Source organism: Miniopterus natalensis, chromosome 11 (genome assembly GCF_054644295.1).
Source record: "Miniopterus natalensis isolate mMinNat1 chromosome 11, mMinNat1.hap1, whole genome shotgun sequence".
Taxonomy (NCBI): Eukaryota; Metazoa; Chordata; class Mammalia; order Chiroptera; family Miniopteridae; genus Miniopterus; species Miniopterus natalensis.
In genome coordinates, this window is record NC_142091.1 from 39,994,076 (window position 1) to 40,017,064 (window position 22,989).

At 42.4% G+C, this 22,989-nt stretch overlaps 1 protein-coding gene across 1 annotated transcript in view; it reads left to right on the forward strand.

The window, feature by feature from the left end:
* The window catches only part of CLPB (ClpB family mitochondrial disaggregase), a 135,450-nt gene that overhangs the window by 46,809 nt on the left and 65,652 nt on the right, over nt 1-22,989 (forward strand). The window contains exon 4 of the mRNA XM_016208489.2: nt 4,296-4,399. Coding sequence (XP_016063975.2) covers nt 4,296-4,399 — 104 coding nt within the window. The remainder of the gene's footprint in view (nt 1-4,295; nt 4,400-22,989) is intronic.

Sequence of the window (22,989 nt, forward strand, 5' to 3'; positions counted from 1 at the left end):
GCCTCAGCCTCCAGTCCTTGCCATCTGACTTGGCTTCTGACTCTCTGCCTTACATCTTTGCTGCCTGGTCTCTGTCCCGCGGTTCTATTTTGACTATGAACTTCTTGGCACTCCTAGCCTTGCCTTAGCTTTCTCTCACCCTGCCAGTCCCCTACTCTGTGTCCGCCTTGCTGCAGCCCACAGTTCCATGAAGTTCTTTTGGTCACCAAAGCTCACCAAAGTCATGTAGCCCTCCAGCCTGATCTGGGCTGGTTTCTCTAAGAAGGGCCTGATTCCTATGGACCTTTGGGTTGGATGTACATGATAGCTGTTAAATGAAAAGCCTACTAGGCATCTTGGCTACTGAGTAGCCACAGTTCCATTAGTCCTAGCTGTATCTCACAGTGGGGCTGCTGCCTTTTGAGTTTTATTAAAAGTGAAAGGAATCTTCTTTGAGGTTGCAGAATGAGTCACTAGCTTAGATGCTTACCCTTTTTGGCCTTCAAGTTTGTGAAGTGAATTGCCCATTCCCTTTGATTGTGTTAGCAGCCCCAGGGCTGGGCCTAGTCAGTCTCCTCTCCCCATCCTGCCAGACCACTGTCTGCCCTGTGGGGCCAAGGGCAGCATACTTGGTTGCTTGGACACGTCTTGCAGCCTGCAAATTGGACAGATAGAATCAATACTCATGAACCTGGAGAGGCCCAGGTAGCACAGTTAGTGACACTAGCTGCCTGGAGGGACAGCCTGCCATGGAAGGGGGTGTGATTGAACAGTGATTGGATACAACAGCGGAGGATTAACCAAATTATGTCCCTTTGAGTTTAAATCGACAAACCCTTCTGTCTTAGATTTTAAAACAAGCTAACTTGTGCAGAATATAGAAGAGCTGCCTTCTTAATATAGGGCTATACCAGCATGAATCCTGGGGGTGTCCAAGTACAAATCTGGTGTATACTTTGGTTCAGACTCATGTTGTTATCACTAGGATCATGTGGACAAAGGGATGTGAGCTCATATTTGTGGAACTCCTCCTCTTAGCTAGGCACTGTGGAGTTTTACATACTTATCTCATAACCTACAAGGGAGACATCATTATTTCCATTATTCTGGTAAGGAAATGGAGTCTTCAGAGATGTACTAAGTTGCCCAGAACCATAGTCAGTAAATGGTAGAGCTTTTATTTGAACCCAGGTTTCTGCTTCTTATAAAATGGCATACTGTCTTCCCAATTTAAGTGTCTTAGTTCATACTTCTCTTGATTTCCCCACAGCTTAACCACAGGATCAGGTACATAGAAATAACTAACATTTGTTGAGCACTTATTATATATGTCAGTCACTGTTCTAAGCACTTTACGTACATTAACACAGTCATGTGAACTAGATACTCTTGTTATTCCTGATAAGTATAATATTACAAAATGGTGATTTTCTAATTTCATCCTCCCTTCTACATTTATTACTTATCTTTCTACAGTAAGGAAGGATTTCCCCCTTCTCCCTATTTGACTTATTAATTTATTTTCAATACAGACTCATGGAATCGTATTTTACTCAATGGGTTATAATCCATTGCTGTCATTATTCATGTTGATGGTTAGATTGTCCCAGATTTTAAAGCCAATCTTCTTAAACTCTGTACCACACTACCTCTTTACCAGATATTATTCCTCGCTGCCTTCAGTTAGTTTACCTATCTATAACAACTCTTTTGTACCCTCTTGGCTTTTGATCTTCTGAAAAACAGGAAGACTAATGCCAATACTATCCAAATTGTGTGTAAACTAAAGGTAAATAGTCTCAAGTGAGAACCCGACAGACTCTGCTATGAATTAAATATATGAGTTTTAGCCATGGATTTTAGCTGCTTAAAGACCCTTTTCATTTCTCTTTGGGATCTTAATCCATATCCTGGGTAAATTACCTGTGACAGCTGCCCACCAGGAGATCCTTTTAGGTAAGGTGAGTAGACACAGGAGACTCACCTGACCATGTTAGATCAGATGTGGAAGAACTTCAGCTATGTGGGAGATGGATTCTGGTTCTTTGACTTACCTGTGAGGACTGTGTGTTTGTGTGCATGGGAATTATTGAAATTCATTCATCCATTCAGCAAATAATTGAGCCAGGTCCTGTGCCTGTTGAAGGAAATGAAATTCAAACCAAGTACTACAGCGAAAACCATCAACACTGGTGGTTACAGATATTGAAAAACTAACAAAGAGGAGGAGAACTAAAACTATCCTTGGGCTTTTTAATAGTTACTATAGTTAGAGTAGTTTTTAAAAAGTATTGCCATTAATGCCTTCAAAAGCATTAACAGTCTGAAGGTCATTAAGCAAAAGATTAACATACTCAGAAAAAATGGACGAAGGACATGAATAAGGGATTTGTGAAAAAAAACAATTGACTATTAAATATATATTTTTAAAAGTCCAACCTCAATAGAAATCAAAGAAATGCAAGTTGAAATAGCAGTGTGATTCCATTTTCTGTGTGTTAGCTTAACACATTATGAAAAAGAAAACAACACCCTATATTGATGAAAGGAAAGCAAAGCAGTTACTCTCCTTCATCCTTTGCTAGTGAGAATAAAAATTGGTACAATCTCTCTGAAAGGTAATTTAGTAACATTTATCAAAACTCTTAAAAATGCATATACTTTTGAGCTAGAACTTCATCTCCTAAAAATTTATCCAAAGGAAATAATCAGAGATATTGTGTTATTGAAATATTTTTAAGTGATCTAATTGTTTTACAATATGGGATTGGCTAAGTAAGGTATAGAATAGTCTTATAGTGGAATACTGTGTAGTCTTTAAAAATAATGTGGTAGCCCTGGCTGGTGTGGCTCTGTGGTTAGAGCATTGGTCTGCGCACTGCAGGGTTGCGGGTTTGATTCCTGGTCAAGGGCACATACCTTGGTTACAGGTCAGTCCCCGCCCCCGGTCGGAGTATGTGCAGGAGGAAACCAGTCGATGTGTCTCTCTCACGTTGATGTTTCCCTCTCTCTCTCAACCTCCCCTCCCTCCCTCCTACTCTCTGAAAAGCAATGCAAAAAAAATCCTCAGGTGAGGATTAACAAAAAATAATAATGATGTGGTAGACAAATATTAAAATATGGAAAGTGTGTGTGTGTGTACGTTTAGATAGAGTTTATGTATGATCTCATTTTTGTAAAAAAAAAAAGGTATGCATATGTTGGAAAAGCTGGAAGAATGTTGTATATTCTAAAACAGTTTCTTCTTTTTGGTTTTGTACATTTTCTGAATTTCCTATAGTGATTTCCTTTTTTATTACAGAAAAAGAAAACATTAGCAGGAACATTACATAATAGAAGGGAAGTTAACATATACAGAGCACTTCCTGGGTCAAGCACTATGGTAGGTGCTTTATAAATTTACCTGATTCAACCTTGCAACAATCCTGTGGAGACTCCCTGCCTCTGGTCCTACTCCCTCCAGTCCATTCTCACATAGCCACTGGAGTGATTCTTCCAAAAGCAAAGGTTTGGAAGGAAACACACCAAATTATAAATAGTGGTTACCACTGGAACTTAGATTAGGGAGATGGAAATGAGGGGAGACTTTCATTTTTAATTTAGTATTTCAATATAGTTTCCATTTTTTAAAGCATGTGTATCTTTTGAAGTGGGGAGGAAAAGCATATATTGTCATGTCACTTCCCCTTTAAGTTCTTCAGTGGCTTACCTCATCTCCCACCCTTCTTTCTCTTATACTCTCTACTCCAATTCTGCTTTCTTCAGATGAAGCACTTTTGCATCCAGGACTTGTAAATGCGTTGCATCCTCCCGCTTCACCTTTCCAGATCTGGCTATTTAGCTTTCACTTCTTCAATACCTTAAATAGCACTGGAGGCCCCTCTTGATGCCCCCTCGGTTTTTCTCTGCAAATGGTACTTCTTCCATCATAGCTTTTATCATACTTTGCTATAATTTTATGCTAAATTGTTGTCCTTTCCAGAGACTGTAAGCTCTGGGTACAGACCCTAGTACCTGGAACAGTGACTAGATCATAGCATTGGATAAGTAATAGTTGAATAAACACTTTGTCTTTTATAGTTGTGAAAACTGAGCCTTAGAAAGGTGTTAAATAACTTTTGCAGAGCCTCTCAGCCAGCAAGTTTCAGAGCCAACTTTTCTATTCCTGCCTTTGACACTCACAGAGTTAATGTTCTTTCCAGTGTACCAACTCATGAGTAGAGGCAAATCCAATCCTCAAACATGCTTTGGAATCTGGGTCTCTACTTCCTGGGCCTTTCCCGCTTTTGACACGCTGTCTTTCTGATTTCTTCCAGTGTGGTGCAGGTCCTGCTTGCTGCTGGTGCTGACCCAAACCTTGGGGACAATTTCAGCAGTGTTTACAAGACTGCCAAGGAGCAGGGAATCCATTCTTTGGAAGGTAAGGACTACCCTGCTGTTTTGAGTGCACTCCCCCCTGTGGCTTCCAGGTAGCCTTGCTCTGTCCTAGCTCTACCAGCAACTAGAGTGAGGGCCTGCAAGTCCCTTATCCTCTGGGAACTCATGGATAACCCAAAGGGCTTTGAACAGATGCCCTTCACAGCCCCTTTGGGCTCTATAATTTATGCCACTTCAGAAGTCTTGGAGAATAAATTAAAGACCTGACTTCATGAATGGGGTGAGGGTGAGGGGAACCTTCCACTGGTGTTCTCCCAAAAGTGCCTTAGTGTGTGGAGCCTCAGATGTGAGGATAGTGGAACAGGTTTCCATAAAATAGTAAAGGCAACTGCATGGAATGTGAATTTGTTCCTCTTCTACTCCCTGTAGACTTTCCCTGTCCCATCCCTGCCCCAGAACTAGAAAGCAGCCTCACTGGTTTCCTCAACCTCAGAAATCCCTCAGCACTACCCTGAACACTCCTTTTTTCCTCCTCCTGTATGTAAAATGCAATCCTGTCTCTGGGACTGGCCCCTCAACTTACTGTGTGACCAGCACAAATAGTGGACCTCTGTGCCTTGATGTCTATGTTTATAAAATGGGGTGGTCATCAGTGTCTATCTGAGGTGTTGTGTAGGTGGTTGTTTGGATTTCTTCAGAAGAAAGCAGCAGTGTGCACCTGTACCAGGGCTTGGTCATGTGTCTGTTGGAGGGTACCTGGGCAAGTCAGTCTGTGTTGCCTCTGGTGAGTAGTTCTTCAGAAGTGGGGTCGAGAAAATGGCAGGTTGCTTTGGCTGCAGACAGAAATGAATATTTTACATTTGAGCTTTTGTTTATCTAGACTAGCCCCTCTACCTGCCCATTATACTGGACTACTTGCAGAGGCTGAGATTCCCCTCAGTTTCTAACAACAGAGTAGCTGAGCATTGGCTGCTTTAGGGTAGCAGTGATGATGGGGGAAAGACAGCCATACTGACTGCCTGAGGGTCAGAACATTGACGTGGAAGGAGGTTCAGCCAAGGGGAGCAGATGTCAGGGAGGCTGCCAAACTGATGTGGGTGTGCTAGCCCAGAAAGCAGAGGTGGCATTGCTGCCCCAGCAGGGTTTCTCAAATTGGCAGCATGAGGGGAATGTCAAGAGCATCAGAACATTGCTGTCCAGTTGAAGTGTGAACTTGCCCTTCCCCACCTCTTCACCTCTCTAACGGCACTTTTGTCAAGCTCCATTGCTGCAGCTAGTTCCTCCACAAAGCCTTTCCTGTCTTTGACAATAATTGCAACCTGCTCTCAGCTGCTCTTTTGAATGTTCTTTAAATCTTAGCCTTTTGTATGGTTATTTGAACTCTCATCTACCCATGTCTTTTCTTTTCTCCTCAGCTGACAATTCCAAGTGCAGGCCATGGCCTGTGCTTCCTTGGTTTCCCCACTGAACTGGAGGAATTACATTTACTTGGTGTTTCAAACAGAGAATTTCATGAGTACCAAACTTGCCCTATAGTTGCAATTTGGTATGAGGGGACTCAGCTTGTGGACTGTCCTCTCCTCACTCAGATACAGCTTTGCTGCCTGCCTCAGCTCTGTCTTCTGTTCAGGAGCTCTTACCAAAAATCAATGAGCATTTGCTGAGAGGGCAGGGCCAGGAAGAAGGGAAGGGATTATTTGAGTGCCTTCTCACCTGCTCTCAGGATCCCAGCAGGGCTCAGTAAGCATTTTTTATTTCATAGAATGTCAGAGCTGTGAAGCCATCTAGTCCAGCCTCTGCTGTTACACCATCTCCACCCTCTATGTTCATTTTGTACCTTTGTGTTCTAATAATTCTGTCCAAGTTGATGCTTATATTCAATATTCTAGATCAGTGGTCAGCAAACTTTTTCTGGAAAAAGCCAGATACTAAACATTTTAAGCTTTGTGAGCTCTTTGGTTTTGGTTGTGACTACTCAGCTAGGCCATTGTAGTGCAGAAGCAGCCATAGACAATACATAATTGAATGTACATAGATATGTTCAAATAAAACTTTATTTACAAAAATAGCCAACAGGCTGGATGTGACACATAGGCTATAGTATATCTGTTCCCTGTTCTAGGTATTTTCTCCTTCCTTCCTCCTTCCCTCCCTTCCTTCCCTCTTTCCTTCCTTTCATTTGAATCAAAGACTAGTACATGATGGCAGGGATCTTGTCTAACTCAACAGTGCCTAGAACAATGACAACTTCCTTCCTCCCTTTTTTTTGTTTCTTTCTCTCTCTCTTTTTTTTTGGTCACCCTCTTGAATCTTTTCAACTCTTATGTTAGCCAGCCTACATTCTAGGTAGGTAGGTAGGTAGACAACAGAAATATTGGAAAAGGCTATTATATTCATCATGAAATAAAGGTAAAAATATTATGTATCTTAGTATTTTGTATGACTTACAAATTTAATGAATAGGCTTTCTTAATTTGTTGTTGTTATCCTCACCTGAGGATATTTTTTTCCATTGCTTTTCAGAGAGAGTGGGAGGGAGGGAGGGAGGGAGGGAAACATTGATGTGAGAGAGACACATTGACTGGATGCCTCCTGCATGCGCCTAGACAGGGGGCAGGAAGCAAACCTGCAACCCAGGTACGTGCCCTTGACCGGAAATAAATCTGAGATACTTGGTGCACAGTCCATGCTCTAACTGCTGAGCTACACCGGCCAGGGATAAATAGGCTTTCTTTTTTTACTTTTTTAATTCTCAACCTGAAGGTATGTTTTTATTGATTTTATTGAGAGAGGGAGAGAAAGAGATAAACATCGATGTAAGAGTGAAACATCGATTGGTTGTCTCCCGTACATGCCCCAACCATATGCACCCTGACTGGGAATCAAACCCACAACCTAGGTATGTGCCCTGACTGGGAATCGAACTCACAACATTTTTGGTGTATGGGACAATGCTCTAACCAACTGAGGCACCAAGCCAGGGCTTAGTGAATAGGCTTTCTATGGATTCATTTGTTCATTCAAAAAGAGTTTAAAATGTTTACTGATTACATGTCTATCTAGCAGTCACTGTTCTAGACACTTGAGTTAGACAAGATCCCTGCCATCATGTACTTTACATACTAGTCTTTGATTAAAATGTTTATAAGAACTATATTAAAGTATGGAACCCTAGAGCACATGGTCAGAACAATTTTGAAGCATTATTTGACATTCACAACTCTAAATCTTCCAATTTTTATTGTTTTCTAGCCTTCATTTCTCTGTCTTGTCCACAAAATTTTCTCAGATTTCCTGCTAAAATAAAAATATGTTTAGCACTTATCATATTTTCTTGCCCAGGACCCCTTTCCCAAGCGGATGTTAGATAATTCTGGCAAGGTCTGGTCTCCTCCTTAGGGAACCAATACTGGTGCCTAAGTGTTTAAGAACTGTAAATAAAATACATTCTAGAATTTTTGTCAGGAATCATTGATAAACTCACTATTCTGTAGCTTGCAAGATCTACCTCTCCCTGCACTTTTTTTTTTTAAATTCCAGACTACCTTCGCCTACACAGTTTTCTGGCAGCTCATCCTATTTGCCCTGGTATATCAGTTTGGATGTATTCTGCTCTCCAAATTCATGGTCTCTTTGGCTGGAGAGCAACAGTCCTTTAGTATCATCTCAGGGCTCTCTTCTCTCCTTAGCAGACTAAGCCATATTTTCCTTTTTCCATTTATAGATCTCTCATTCTTTTATCCATTTAAGCAATAATTTATTGGTTGCCTACTGTATGCAAGGCACTGTACTCAGCTCTTGATCATTCTGATTGAGGGAGTAGACAGAAACAAAGGAATCCTGTTGTTCTCTTCTTTGGACAAGACTGACTTTTTCACAGGAAGTTACCTGACTTATGGGAATGTGGAGGAGGGTAGAGTAGAACAAGAGGTGCAAGCCCCTTGCCCAGAGTATCTAGGCAAATTCATAGGAAAGTCAAAAGCTCAGGAAACTTGAACAGTCCTTCAATATTGGAGCATAGTATAAGTAACAAAGTCCGTCACATTCCTCAGCCTGTGCTCAGTACTGAAGGGAAGTGGTAAGTTGTAGTTTGTGACCTTGGCAAGACCTCCCTGAAACCCTGTAATATATCCCTTGTCTACCTTATCAGTGCAGTATTGTGCAGATCAAGAGATAAATATGTGATGTGTGAATTGTAAAGTGTTCTACAGTTGTAATTGCTTATTAGTTTTACTTACTTGTAATTCAGCGTGCATTTACTGAGTATCAGGCACTCTGCCAGATGCTGGGAATACAAAAATGAATTTACATGGTCTAGCCCCTCAACAATGCTCACAGTCAAGTAAGACAGACCTATGAACAAGGCACCACAGTGCAGAGTGGTAAATGCAAAGGTAGATGTACAAAGAATGTAGGTAGTGCTGGTACAATTAGTGACAAGCTTTACCTCACAGCAGGCTGGTGTCTGGGAAGTGTCACAGCGTAAGTGACTTTGAATTGGGTCTTAAGGATGAGTCAGAAGCTGCCAAGCAGACTAAGAGGGATGAACCTTCCAGGCAGAAGGAGCAACACATGCAGAAACACGGGGTGGGTGAGTGACAGTAGGTAGAATCATCTGCCCCGGTGCTAAGAATAGCAAGAAGTAAGAATGGAGAGGGAATTGGGGTTCCACATGGGAAGGATTTTGTAAGGCAGTTCTAAGGCGCTCATACTGTTTTCTGAAAGCCATCAAAGGATTTTAAGCAAAGTTATGCTCGGTTTATATTTGCATTTTAGATGCACCATCCTGACAAAATGCGTGAATTGGTGGAGAGAGATTAGCAGTAGCTCCTGGCCTTTAAGGGATGATGGACTGAGAATTGGATGAGAAGCTATGCTTCTCTCCCCTAAAAGGAATCTATCATTTCTGGGGATTTATAAAAGTGATCTTTGGGAACTGAGAAAATAAATACTAGAAAATTATTAGGAGGAAGTTGAGTTCTCAGTAGAATGTAGGAATTGATGAAAAGGAGGCCCCCATGGTGACACCTCAATTTCTGATTGGGGTGTACAGTTGGATGTGTGGGTCTGGAGTTCAAAGGAGAAGTCTGGCAGGAGATAGGGATTTAGGAGTCACTGGCATTTCTTGGGAGTTAAAACAATGAATGTGATTGAAACTGCCCAAGGAAAGAAGTTAAAGTGAGGGGATGAGAGGGTAAGTCAGTCCCTCACTCCGGGAACCAGAATTTAAGGCATGAAGAGGAAAGAGGATCCAGATAAGGAGACCAAAGGACATTGGAGAAGTTGCCTTGTGTTCTCTCAGAGAGGCTCTATATCTGTTCTGCCTGTTCAGAGCAGGCACAGCCTGGACAGGAAAGAAATTTATGTGCCCTCCTTGCTGAGACTTTGTAACTGGTTGCCCCAATCCTAGTGAAATGCTTCTCCTGTTTTACATGGCCATTGCTCCTTAATAAGGTGCCTGCTCAGCTCGGCACATCACAGTATCTTCCACCATTGTCAGTGTTCATGTTTCTGGGTAGGTTTTCAGGTGTAGGCAGTGCAGAAATGTTTGACATAGAAACCTTGTTGGCCTGACCTGTTCTTTTCTCCAGCCCTCAGAGTGGCATATACAGAGGCATGATGGTGTCCTAGAGAAAGGTCGGGCTTTGGTGCCAGGCAGTCATGTTTCATCTAAGCTGTCACTTACTAGCTGTGTGATCTTTAACAAGTGAATTTCAGTTTTCTCATTTGTATCATAGGGATAACAGTACTTACGTTATAGGGTTGTTAGGATGACTAGAAATAATCATATGTAAAGCATAGGGACCTTTGATGAAGACTTTCTTTATGGAGGTAGGTTTCGGCTCGGTATAAGGCAGGCTCAGTACCTGCCTTAGATGTACTGAGCAGCTCACCACTCAAGGGACACTGACAGAGGCCAGATGTCTGTCCATCAGGGATTCTGTAAAGGGTATTCTTGCCCTGGAACATTGGATTATATGGCCTCCAAGGTCCATGTCAGCCATGTGATTTTAAGTTTCTAGAAACTCTAGGCTCACCATCAGAGCAAGTAATGTACTTAAAAGAAGTGGTATTTGACCTGGGCTTTGGAAGGGGAAAAGGAAGGGGGAAAAAGAAGACTCTAAGCAGGGGACACAGGTTGAGCAAAGGCACACAGAGGGGACACCTGTGGAGGGGAGCAAGGAGATCACAGCTGCTGTTCTACCAATTTATTCCCTGATCTTGACCCCATTTCACTCAGTGCCTTGAGCCCCACCCATGCCCACTCCAGGAGAGTTCCGCTTGTGGCTGGCTGATGGGTGGTGGGCCCTAATCTTCAGGTGGAGGAGGCAGTAAATTAGCGGTAACAGAAAACAAGTGGCCCAGCCAGGGATGCCGCTGGCTGCTTGTAAGTAACTGTTATAAACATTGGGTGTCTGGGGCTGTCAGAAATGCAAGCGAACACTCTGAGCGCCTCTCATATGTACAATTAAAACAATAAAACACGGCAGAAACGTGGCCAGAGCAGACTATAAATCAGCTTCTCTTCTCAGCTCCGAGTGTCAGCTGAATAAAGATAAGTTGTGCAGAAGCTGGGTTGGCATAGGGCCCTTCTGGGGTAGAGGGCCTGGCTTTCTAGGCTGTACCTGCTATAGTAATTTCTATCAGCCCAGGTGGCCTCTTCTCTCAGCTCTAGGGGCTGGAGATCCTCACCTGCTCCAGCTGACCTCCCCATCTCTGTGTCTTCAGATGGGGGACAGGACAGTGCAAGCTGGAGCATCACAAATCAGTGGACAAGTGCCCTGGAATTCAGGAGATGGCTAGGAGTCCCCACTGGCGGTAATGGAACTGCTCTGTATTTCTCCCTCTCCCCAGAATATAGCAAGGAGTGGTCTCATCCTAGCTCACATATTTAGTATGAGTTAACCACCCAGCACTCACTGCGTGCCCAGCCCTACTCAGTCACAGCAGAGAGAATGTGTGCCCTGGGAGAGCACAAACTCAGATGGGAGTAAAATGGCTTCCAAGGAAATAAGAGTTGCCTAACGAGCTTGTTAAAACAGATTCCTGGGCCCCACACCCAGAAATTCTGATTTAGTAGGTCTGGGGTGGGACCCAAGGATTTATATTTCTAACAGGCCCCCGCTCTTTCAGTAGCATGAGCTAGACTACAGGTGTTAATTGTGGCCTTGTGTTTGAACTGCTTTAAAAACTCATCTGGACCTTCTTCCTGGAAGAGACCTTATTTTGCCACTTTAGCTTCACTCCTAGAGAGGCTGTGTGCTTATACCTTGTATTATGGGTATACAGAACACAATAGCTGTGAACCTGGAGCAATTTTCTGCACCTCTCAGAGGCTCTGCCTCCTTATTTGTAAAATAAAGGTTACTAGGATAGTTAGAGATAGTATATTTATCCCTAGCCTAAAACCAGAGCACAGAGTAATGTAAATTTCTGTTTTTATGTCATCATCATTATCCTCATCATGCACTCATGGAACTTCATGAGAACTTCAGACTGTGACACAGCCTTCCAAGTGCTTTTCCATGGTAGCAAGCTATTATCCACAAGAGTCGGACATTATTCAGAGTCCAAGGAATGACTGTGCGTCACCTATGTGACCTTGGGCAATTCTCTTTATCCATCTGAACCTTGATTGTCTCAGCTGTAGAGAATATTTCCTATACCATAGGTTTATTATAAAGATCAAATTGAAGTACTTATGAAAGAACTTGAGAAAATACAAGGCTTCATGTAAATGTAAGGTGCTAGCAAGAATAGTAATTAATAATAATAAAGATTAAAGATATGACCAAGACAGTATTCAGCAAGGATCCAGTCAGAGGTACAGATAACAAGAACTACCAGAACTCAGAGAAGACAATTTCTGGATGAAACAATCAAGGAAATAAAATTATATTTTAGCCTTGAAGTGTAAGAAGGTTTTATGAGGGCCTGTAGGTGGATACAGTTGGGTGTGAGCAGAGAAGGGGTGTGTATCTCCAAAACTTTCAGAGGTAGGAAACAGAAAAAATGTTTCTGTCCAGCAAATGAACTTGTTAGGGTGAAGCATCTGCACAGCAAAAGATACATTTTAGGGAGTAATGAGCAGTTAGTAAACTGAGGCCAGATCAAATGCTTGGGCTTTGTCCTTTAGACAGAGAGGAGCCTTGAAGGTCCTAGAGGATAGGGCACCATTGGAACTGATTCCTTCCAGGATGGAGAAGCAGGGGGAAGTTATAATGTGACAATGATGCTTATAGCTTTAGCAGCAGCCAGCAACATTATTGATACTATGTGCTTACAACCCTATGATGTAGGCACTAAAGGACACTGAGGCAGAGAGATAATGCCACACACCAGCAGAACTGTCTCCTGCTCTTGTAGAGAACCCAGCAACCATATCAGTCTGCTCCCCACCATATATAGCTCAGAACCTCTGACTTGTCCAAAGTCTTGGAAGGCTTGGGTATCTGCCAGGCCAAAAGCTGTTTGGGCAGGCTGTTATTTTTTATAGTGTCCCTGACTCTTCCTCCTCATTGTCATAGCCTTGTTGGACCTCCAGGGCTGGTAGTTCTACATGTCGTTTCTCAGCAGTGCTGGCCACTATAGAGTCACCAGGATGGACAGCACACTGTCAATCCATCAGGCCTTTTGGCCAACTTCAGGATTAAGTGTACCAGTCAGTAGGTTAATTGTGTTCATCCTTCTAGCCCTCCAAACCTGTATATATAGTTGACTAGGAGAGGGAGATAGACTAGTTGACATGTTTTATTAAAAAGAATAAATTCGATGCATTTATAAAAATAAGAAAACGTGGGATGGGGTAGCAAAGAACTAGTCTTGTGATTCTTAACTGATTTACATATTTTGTGTATAAATATTTTTTCATCAGAAGTTCCAAATCAGGGATGGGTCCCACACACCACACAAAATATATTAGAGACATTTATATGGATAGCAGGAAGGGAGACAGAGGGCTGAAATTTTCCAGGCACCCAGTGATTGATGGGGGCTGAGGCTCCCCCTGACGCTTTATTGAGTTTCCGATGATTATCTCTCGCTGAGACATTTTTTACAGATGACGGTCGAGCTGTCACAATGGACCATGGGGGAAAAAAACCCAACAATAATAACACTTTAATCTTTTTACTGCACTGCTCCCTAGTATCTCAGATTCATCTTCCCTGACGCACGCAGTTCATTATTCTGCCCCTCCCTGGATGGGAAATAAAGGAAAATAAATATATATGTAGACACACTTACCACATACATACACACACACACAGAGTGTATAAAAGAGACCACCTCAGAACCAGAGAGGGACAGAATTTATTGTTCTTTTTGCAAGTGTTGAGGTTTATTAGTAGAGATGCTGGGTTGGCTTGGAATTGGCTATTAATTACAGCATTTTGTATTTGTTTTTTATTGCAAATTTTTAACATCTTGAAGAAAAGGCAGAGGGAGAGGTAAGCAGGTGTAGAGATGGGAGCCCAGAGGGACAAAGTTTGGCCAACCAAGTAGCAGAGCTGGCTGAGAGGCAAAGCCAGCCCTGCCTAGAAGATCCCTAGGGCTGAAAGAATGCTGCTTTGCTTAGGATGGGGACGGGGACGGGGATGGGGACGGGGACGGGGGGCAATAGTGGGGGAGAATGTGAACTTAGAGTAATTATAGGACATATAATTACTCACCTAGGTACCTTCTAGCATGTTACTATGAGAGTGAGGAGAGGTAGAAGTAGAGGAGGTTGAAATGGAGTGGATGGGGCTATACATAACAGAGTAACAGATTCTTGAGAGTTTGCCTTATCTTTAGATTTTTTTTTTAAAGTAGTCAGAATAGTATAAAAAAACTCTCATGTACCATCAGATCCCTTCAACAATTAACACCCAGCTGATCTTGTTTTCTCTATACTCCCCAGCCACCTCCTCCCACCCGAAGATATTTAGTTAATCCTCACCTGAGGATATTTTTTCCATTGTTTTTTAAAAGTGAGGGGGGGGGGACATCTCTGTGAGAGAGACACATGGATCAGTTGCCTGCCATATGTGCCCTGACCAGGAATTGAAGCCGTGACCCTTGGTACATGGGACGACTTTCCAACCGAGCCACACCAGCCAGGGCATATTTTTACCATCTCTGAGACATACCAGCAGCGATATGTGAGTCTGATTTAGATCCTAATTCAAACAAACTATAAAATTGACATTTATAAAACAACTGGAAATTTGAACAATATTTAGTTAACCCTCACCTGAGGATATTAATTTGATGATGTGAAGGTGAAACATGGGTTCTAGAAAGCTCCACCTGGGTCTGTGGTCAAAGGAGGGGTCCTGGGTCAGAGAGGATGCCACATTGGTTGTCCAGGGCCACAGACAGGGTTATAGGTCAGTCTTCCTGCTCTCCCTCTTCCCTTCCATGAGAATAAGAGAAGATGGGCTTGGGGTTCTTAGGGGAAGGCTGTACTTGTGTCTCCACTAGAGTAAGCGCTGACCCAGTCTTCTCTTTAACTCATCAAATCTTTTCTGAGCTCCTACTATATGCCAGCTCCTATGCTACACTATGATAAGGTAATAATGAAGTGAGCAGGGTCCTGTTCTTAAAGAGAAACCTTCCGGTCCATTGGCAGAGAACATGGTGTCTGTGAGAACTGTTTTCAAGCCAGGTCTGGCCTTCCAGCCGTAGGCCAGCCTAGATGACCATGAGTGCCTTCTCTGTATGAAGGATAAAGAGAACTGTAAGACACAGTATCTATCCTCCCAGAACCTGTTTTCTGCTTGGGGAGACAGCTTAACAACCATTCATTAAAGAAGTATTTATTGAGCACCTGCCATGTTCAAGAGTATACACATGAAGCAATCTGAGAACACATAAGACTATGTAAAAGAAAATATTAACTAATTTGATGTAGACTGTACATTACTGGGATTTATGGAGGAAAGGGAGATCTGTGAAAATCAGGCTGCTTGAATTGTAATGGATAGGTAAAACATAGGTAAATAAAAGGAAAGAATAGCGAAGCCGTATAGAGAAGAGAGTACAAGCCTTGGGGTTGAGTAGACCAGCTCTGTCACTGACTACTGATATGACCTGAAACAAGTTACATAACCTAAGTCCTGGTTTCTTCATTAATAGAAATGATAACAGCCTAGTATGGTTCTTGTGAGGAAAATAGTTGTGAAGGTCCTAGCATAATACCTGGTACATAATAAGTGTTCAGTAAATGCAGACCATTATTTTCTTATTTCTCCAAGAGTTACATTTTTAAATATCTGTGTTGGAGGAAGATACTTGGTCCCAGGATATTAGCTTTCAGGACTCACCTGTGACCCTCCACGGAGTATGAAATGAGCTTCCTGCAGTGAGCCTGTCATATTCTGCAGTGTTAGGGGTGATTCTGGCCAGGGTTAGAGTGGCATCAGGAAGAGGGAAGGGCACAATAATAAATTTATTACCATTTATTGACTCCTTTCTACCTGCTAAGCAATGTTCTTAGTTCCTTACATACATTTTTTTTCATTTAACAGCTTTACTGAAATTTATTTCACATACTATATAATTCAGTCATTTAAAGTGTGTAATTCAGTGATTTATAGTATACTCACAAGAGTTGTGCAGCTATCACCACAATTAGTTTCATTACCCCATAAAGAAACCCCATACCCATTGTTAATCATTCCTCATTTTGCCTCTCAACTCCCTCTAGCCCAAGACAACCACTAACTAATCCACTTCTGTCTCCATAGATTTGTCAGTTCTGGACATTTCATATAAGTGGAATCACACAGCATGTGTTTCTTTGTGACTGGCTGCTTTCACTTAGTGTGTGTTCAAGGTCCATCAGTGTTGTAGCATGTATTAGTACAGTAGTCTATTCCTTTTTCATAGTCAAATAATATTTCATTAATGGATATGCAGCATTTTATTTATCCATTTATCCATTGAGGGGCATTTGGGTTGTTTCTGCTTTTGGTTATTGTGAATAATGCTGCTATGAATGTTTGTGTACAAGTTTTTGTGTGGACATAACATTTTCATTTGGGGGGTGGTTTATGCCTAGGAGTAGAATTGCTGGGTCATATAGTAATCTGGTTTAACTTTTTGAGGAACTGCCAGACTATTTTCCAAAGTGGCTGTACCATTTTACATTCCTACCAGCCGTGTATGAGGGATCCAGTTTTCTACATCCTTACCAGTACTTGTTATTGCCTGTCTTTTTTACTTTAGCCATCCTAATGGATGTGAAGTGGTATGTTGTATTTTCGATTTGCAATTCCCTGTTGGCTAATGGTGCTGAGTTTTTGTTGTTGTTTTTTGGCCATTTGTATATCTTCTTTGGAAAAATATATACTCATATCCTATGTGCATTTTTTAATTGGGTTTGTCATTGAATCTTACTAGGTAGGTGATACTATTTATTTTCCTGATAAGGAAACAAATTCTCCCAGATGTTAAGGATTTTGATCAGAGCCACAGTTAGTGAGCTTTACTTCCCAGTCTGACTGACTCTGACCTCTCTGTTGTTTCTAATACATAGTGCTGCCCACTGAGGATTCATTCTAGGATCACCAGCATCCTCTTTTAGGGGCCTCAACCAGCAGGAAGGGAGGAATTGAAAGTCTGTTTTGAGAAATTAACTGGGACCAAGTAGGAGAGGCCTCTAAAAGTCAAACAGAAGAATGTGGATATTATGGGCTCCAGGACAGAAGAGAACATGTTAATTTGAAAATTACCGTTTCCTATGTGCCAATTATTTTCTGTTCCCCTCACTATACTCCATCATTTCTAATTTTCACAGCAACCCAATTAATAGATATTAATGTCGTCATTTTTACCAGTGAGAAATTTGAGGCCCAGAGGGATGGAGTAATTTTCCAGAGTCATCAGGATTAGAATCCAGGTCTTTCTGACTCAAAATTCTGAATTCTTTCCTTTCAGAAATACTTTATAAAAGAAAGATTATTTGTAGCATTACATGCTGTTGAGGGCAGAGCCCATTCTCTATTGCCATGACCCAGCCCATGCAAAAGTACTTAATAAAATGTTTAGTGGATTAACAAGAAAACCGACTAGAGTATACTGTGTAGAAGGACCTAATTCCAACTGGGATTTCTGAGGGAGAGAAGATATAAGTGAGATATTGGAGATCTCCTCACAAGGCTTGGTGTCCTGGGAGCTTGGCTCTAACTTTCCAAACATGGGGCTTGGAAAGAGCATTATGATGCCCAGACATCCTTTGCTTTCCTAGAGCAGGACCAAGTGGGTGGAGGTGGGGTAAGGTTGGCCAGCCTTGCATCTTTTTTGTTTTTCACAGAACATTAGAGTGGGAAGGACCCTCAGAGATCATCTATTTCAGTGCTTCACAGAATCTTCTTGGAAGAACAACACAATGGGCTTTTTAAAATGTACATTCCCAGGCTGCCTGCTGAATCTAAATTACTGAAGTGGGGCCCAAGTTTAATTGTTTATTTACAAGTAACTCAGGTGATTCGTTTCCCACTAAAGTTTGAGAAACACTGATGTAGAAAAACTCCATTTTAAAAATAGGGAATCTGGAATACAGAGGGCTCGGGACATATATCAAGTTAGTGAAAGAGCCATTTTTAAACCCAGTTCTCTTGTCTTCTGGTTTATTGTTCTTACTGTTCCCCATATTGCTTAATTCATTAACAAAAACAATTGTATGCCCATAGCTTTCCAGATAGAGTCCAAACCCTTCTCAGGATCAGGCTACTGCCTCATCTCTGCCCACTGCTCCACCCACCTTCACTCAGCATTCTAGGCTCACTGAAGGACTCCCAGTTTCTTGAATGAACAGGTAATACAGTCTTTACCCTCTGGCCTTTGCAAATGCTACTTCCTGTCCTGGAATGCCCTTCTCCTCTCCACCTGGCAAGCTCCCCCTCATCCTTAGGACGGTTCTTCTAAGAGATTCCTCCCTAAGCCACATGATGTGTGCCATCTGTGCTGCCATCAGACCCTGTGCATTAATGCCTCTCATGGCCCTTTCTGTACTGGGGTGCTCAGGGATAGGATGCCTGTGGGCAGGTAGATGAATGAAACCTCAAGCTGCATGAGAAACTGAAGTGACGCTGTATGAAGTACATACAGAAAATATAACTGGTTACTGTCATCCATGAGGAGCCTAGGGCAGTTCTGTTCTAATTGGGGAAGCAGAACAGAAGGGAAAATTTTAACACAAGAAAGTATTATAAGAGGTGTTGTAAAACAATATATAATTAACTGGTAGATGGGTACACGTAACTGACATGACAGATATACAGGGCAGAGCTGGGAGGAGAGGACTTCCTGGAAGAGGAGGCCTTGAATTGGTCTTTAAAGAACAGGTAGGATTTGAAGAGGAAGGCGGGCTGTCTAGGCTGTGGAAGGATATGAAGGGCCCTGTGCTCTCCAGAGATGGTCTCCCCAACACAGGGAGTCTCCCTCTTGTCCCATCCTCTGGCTGAAAACCACAACAGGCAGAGCCCACCGAGGTTGAAGAAGCAACCTGCAATGCTGGCAGTAGGATGGCCACCTCTCAGGTCGTAGTGAGGATTTAAGGTTGTAGATACAAAACACCTTGGGTGGGAGGAAGCTGAGAACTCAGAAACTTCTTCCTGGAGACTCTTGATTAGAACTTAGCGTAGTCCCTGAGCTTCAAGCCAGGGTTATGCTTGCCCTGGGTTATGTGAGGCTTGACCCTTGTGGACAGTGGCAGAAATTATGCAGTATAGAGGGTACAGCCAGGCAGGCTCGAGGGCTAGTCCTAGTTCACCACCCATTAGCAGTGCGAGTTGGGCAGGCCATCAAACTTCTTTACCTCTATCTCTTGTTCAATAGAGAGAATAGTACTTGACCTGTCTGCCCTAAGTTGTCATGAAGGTAGGGAATGATTGCATTGTAGTGCTCACTAAAGTGTAAAATGCTGCACAAATGTAAGAGGTTATTCTCCAGTTTGTCATATTAGTCATAGAAGTTCCCTCTCAAGGGGACATGCTCACATCTTTAAAGGCAGGGCACTGCTGGATATTCCATGACATTAGACTGCACAGCTCCTGGGAGTAGCAGGTAGAGGCTGAGCCTGAGGGAATGGGGCTTGTATCTAGGGTTGCCTTTCCTTTGCACAAGGCAGCAGTAATAAAACTTTTGTTTTCTGGAGACCACCCATCTTGCCTCATATACCTTTTTTAAAAATCTCCCCCAATAGACTTAGCAATATGAAGACAGGGGCCATATCTGAGTCATCTCCATGTTCCTATTGTCTAACCCAAGGGAGAAAGCAGTAGTAGTAAATGTCTGTGGTAATGTTTTTAAAACCTATTATCAGATTTGATTCTTATAATATTTAAATATTTAGTGTTCCTCAAGTAATTGTTTATCATACCCATTTTACAGATGGAAGAACTTAGGAAATGGCAAAGCTGAGTCAGGAGTCCATGACTTCTTTACCTGAAATCATTGTTTCTCATCGTGGGAGGCAGTGGGTTTTGTTTGGTTGGTTTTGTTTGGTTTGGGGGGGCTTTTTTGGGTGGGTTGCCATTTCTCCAGTGCTCCGGAGTGGTCAGAATGCCTCAGGGACTACTTTCACCTCTGGCGACTCCTTGGCACTGCTGAGGCCAGGGAATCCTGCCGAGTATCTATCAGGCACATACTTGCTGTGGCACCCAGGCATAGACTTCGCAACATTAAAAGTCAGAGGTGAGAGCAGAAGGATGACAAAGTAATGCTTTGTCACTCTCCCTTGTGGTCTGGGGGGTGAAGCCTCCACTGAAGACAGGAATGGCTGGCTTGGAGGGGAAGCAGGAGCTGAGCCCGTCTTCCCAGTGCTGGAGACAGGCTGGTAGATGTCTTTGTTGGAAAGGAGACAGTTCACTGGCTGAGGACTAGCTATAAACACAGGGCCACAAAAGACTACCGTGGTGGCCAGCTGGTTTTGGATGAATCATTTTAACTTCCTTGGGTTTGCATACTTCCCTTTAGTGAGGATGCATGCTGTACCTCTCCCCATACCTTTCCACCTTTAGCCACTCTTTTTCAGTAGAAAAGAGTATGAAATCTAATGAGCAGTGGACTTCAGCAAGATGATGTGGGACAGATTGGGGAAAAGAAGTTATTATTGATAAGAGCATGAAATGGGCCTTGCTCAGCCACCAGCTGATTGTGGCATCCTTCTGAACTTCAGTTTCCTTACCTGTAAAATGGGGAGAGTAAACTTACACCTCACAGATTATTCTGAAATAAATAAGTGAAAAATTTTACAGGTTGTAATGCACGACTCAGTTCCAAAGAGTGTTCTGCAGAACACCAGCACTGCAGGCTTTTAATAAGGGTTAAGTGGAAAGAGGCTGTCAAACCAGGAACTGCCGAATGACACCGAGTTAAACAGATGGCTCTTTACTAAGAACTCTGCCTTTCTGAGGGGAAAAGTGTATGCAGGATTCCCCAAATGGACCTCTTTCAAATACACTTTTGGAAGCACAAGATTAGACAGCGAGGATAATAGCTGACATTTACTAAGGTACTGTGTGCCAGGCACTGTTCTAAGCCCCTTTACTCGTAGTGTCTCATTTAATCCTTACAGTATCCCTGAGAGGGTACTGTTATTATTTCCATTTACAGATAAAGAAACTTGGCACAGAGAGGGTAGGTAAGTTACCCAAGATTACATAGTAAATTCAGGACTGGGATCCAAACAAACACAGGTGGTCTGGCTCCAGAACTCAATTGTTTAACAGCCACACACTGGTGCCTCTACTAAACACTTGTTGGCTGATATTATCATCATCCCAAGAACAAGGTAATATCAGAAGCTTATTTATGAATTATGTATTTATTTGTTAGTTCAACAAATTATTTGTCAAGCACATGTTTATGACCAGACATCATACTGCTCATTGAGCTTTTTGCCTAGTGAAGAGCACAGTCAAGTAAACAGGTGATTGCAATAGAATATAATAAATACTGTAATTGGGAGATACCTAAGGTGATAAGTAGCTCTTAAGAGCAGTAACTACCTCAGCCTTGGGAAGAATCACTAGAGGAAGTAATTTCTAATCAGAGGCCTAAAAATGAATTGAAGTTAGCCAACTGAAAGCATGGAAGAGGGGTGAAATGTTCCAGACAGTGGAATAGTATTTGCAAAAGCTGAGGCAAAAAAGAGCATTAGAAAGAGATGGTGAGAGATGAGACCTCAGAGATGAGCTGTCGCCCTCCTATCATTTCTTTTTTTTTTTAAATATATCTTTATTGATTTCAGAGAGAGGAAAGGAGAGGGAGAGAGACAGAAACATCAATGATGAGAAAGTCATTGATCGAGCCTGCAACCTGGGCATGTGCCCTGAGCGGGAATCGAACCCCGATCGCCTGGTCAACGCCCAACCGCTGAGCCACACCCGGCTGTGCTCCTATCATTTCTTAATAGCTGGACTATAATATCGACTGGTGACATTTGCCCCTGAACTGAATAGCCCTGCTGTATTTCTTGAGTTCATCTGCTTCTTATGTATGGCTCTGTAATTGCACTTGTGAAACATAATTTGTTCAGTGTTATGATTCTTGCATTAGACTCTCTTATGAGTTAGTATATCTCCAGCAGCTACCACCATGCATTGGTGCTCATTAAATGTTGTTTGTTGAATGAATGATGTGTTTTCTTGGTAAAATGGATTATACCCTTCCTGCTTTCTTGAGCCAACTATCACTATCCTCAGGTTCATCATTGTATCCAGCAGTTAATGTCCTATGTGGCAATTCAGTGGTGCCCTTAGGGGCTTTTGAGGTGCAGTATTCTGTGAATTCCTTTTTAGCTTTTTATTGTGCTGTTCTTTTCCCTCCCTGCCTAGCCAGCACTTGATTGTAATCAGTCTGCTTGATTATGAAGTCTCCTCCCCAGCCTTCTTGTTTTCTTCTCCTAATCTGCAGTGGGCTGGAAACAAGATCACTTACCATGATTTGATAAGACTGTTTGCAACTAAGAATTGGTAATCTCTGAGTTAGATCCCTAAAGGCTCTCTTCTGGGAAAAATGCATATGGGACTTGTATGTTAGCTACTCAGAGGCCTTCTTCCTGTTCTCCCTACTTCAGGAAAGGTCAGATAACACTCCAGGTGTGGAGGAGAGGAGGTTATCAGTCTGAAGAGCCTCTGTCTGGTGCTGAATTGCTGATCCACCATTGATTCCACAAGAAAGTGTGATTTGTTCTCAGCTACATACTCCAGCTTCATTTTGGCCAGACATTTGAAATGCTTCAACCTATGCTATCTTACCTAGGCGCTAGCTACAGACCTCAGGCCCTTCCCTATTAAGGCAAAGTATGGCTGCAGCTTCACCTGAGCAGGAAAAGAAGGGAGAATGAGAGCTAAGGCTGGGACCAGACATCTAGGATCTGAGCTCCTTTCTTTGAGATCTGATTTGCTCATTTGTAAAATGAGGGTGACAGCATGATATGATGGAGAGAAAGAGTAAGGACTCAGATTAGTCCTCAGTTCTCATCCTCACTCAACCACATGCATATTAACTGTGTGGCCTCTGTGCTTCAGTTTACTCATCTATAAAATGAGGATAATACCCACTATATATATTATGAGAAATAAATAGGCACAGAGTAGAAAAAGGTCAGTAAATGAGATCTGTTGGTATTTAGGAGGAGGC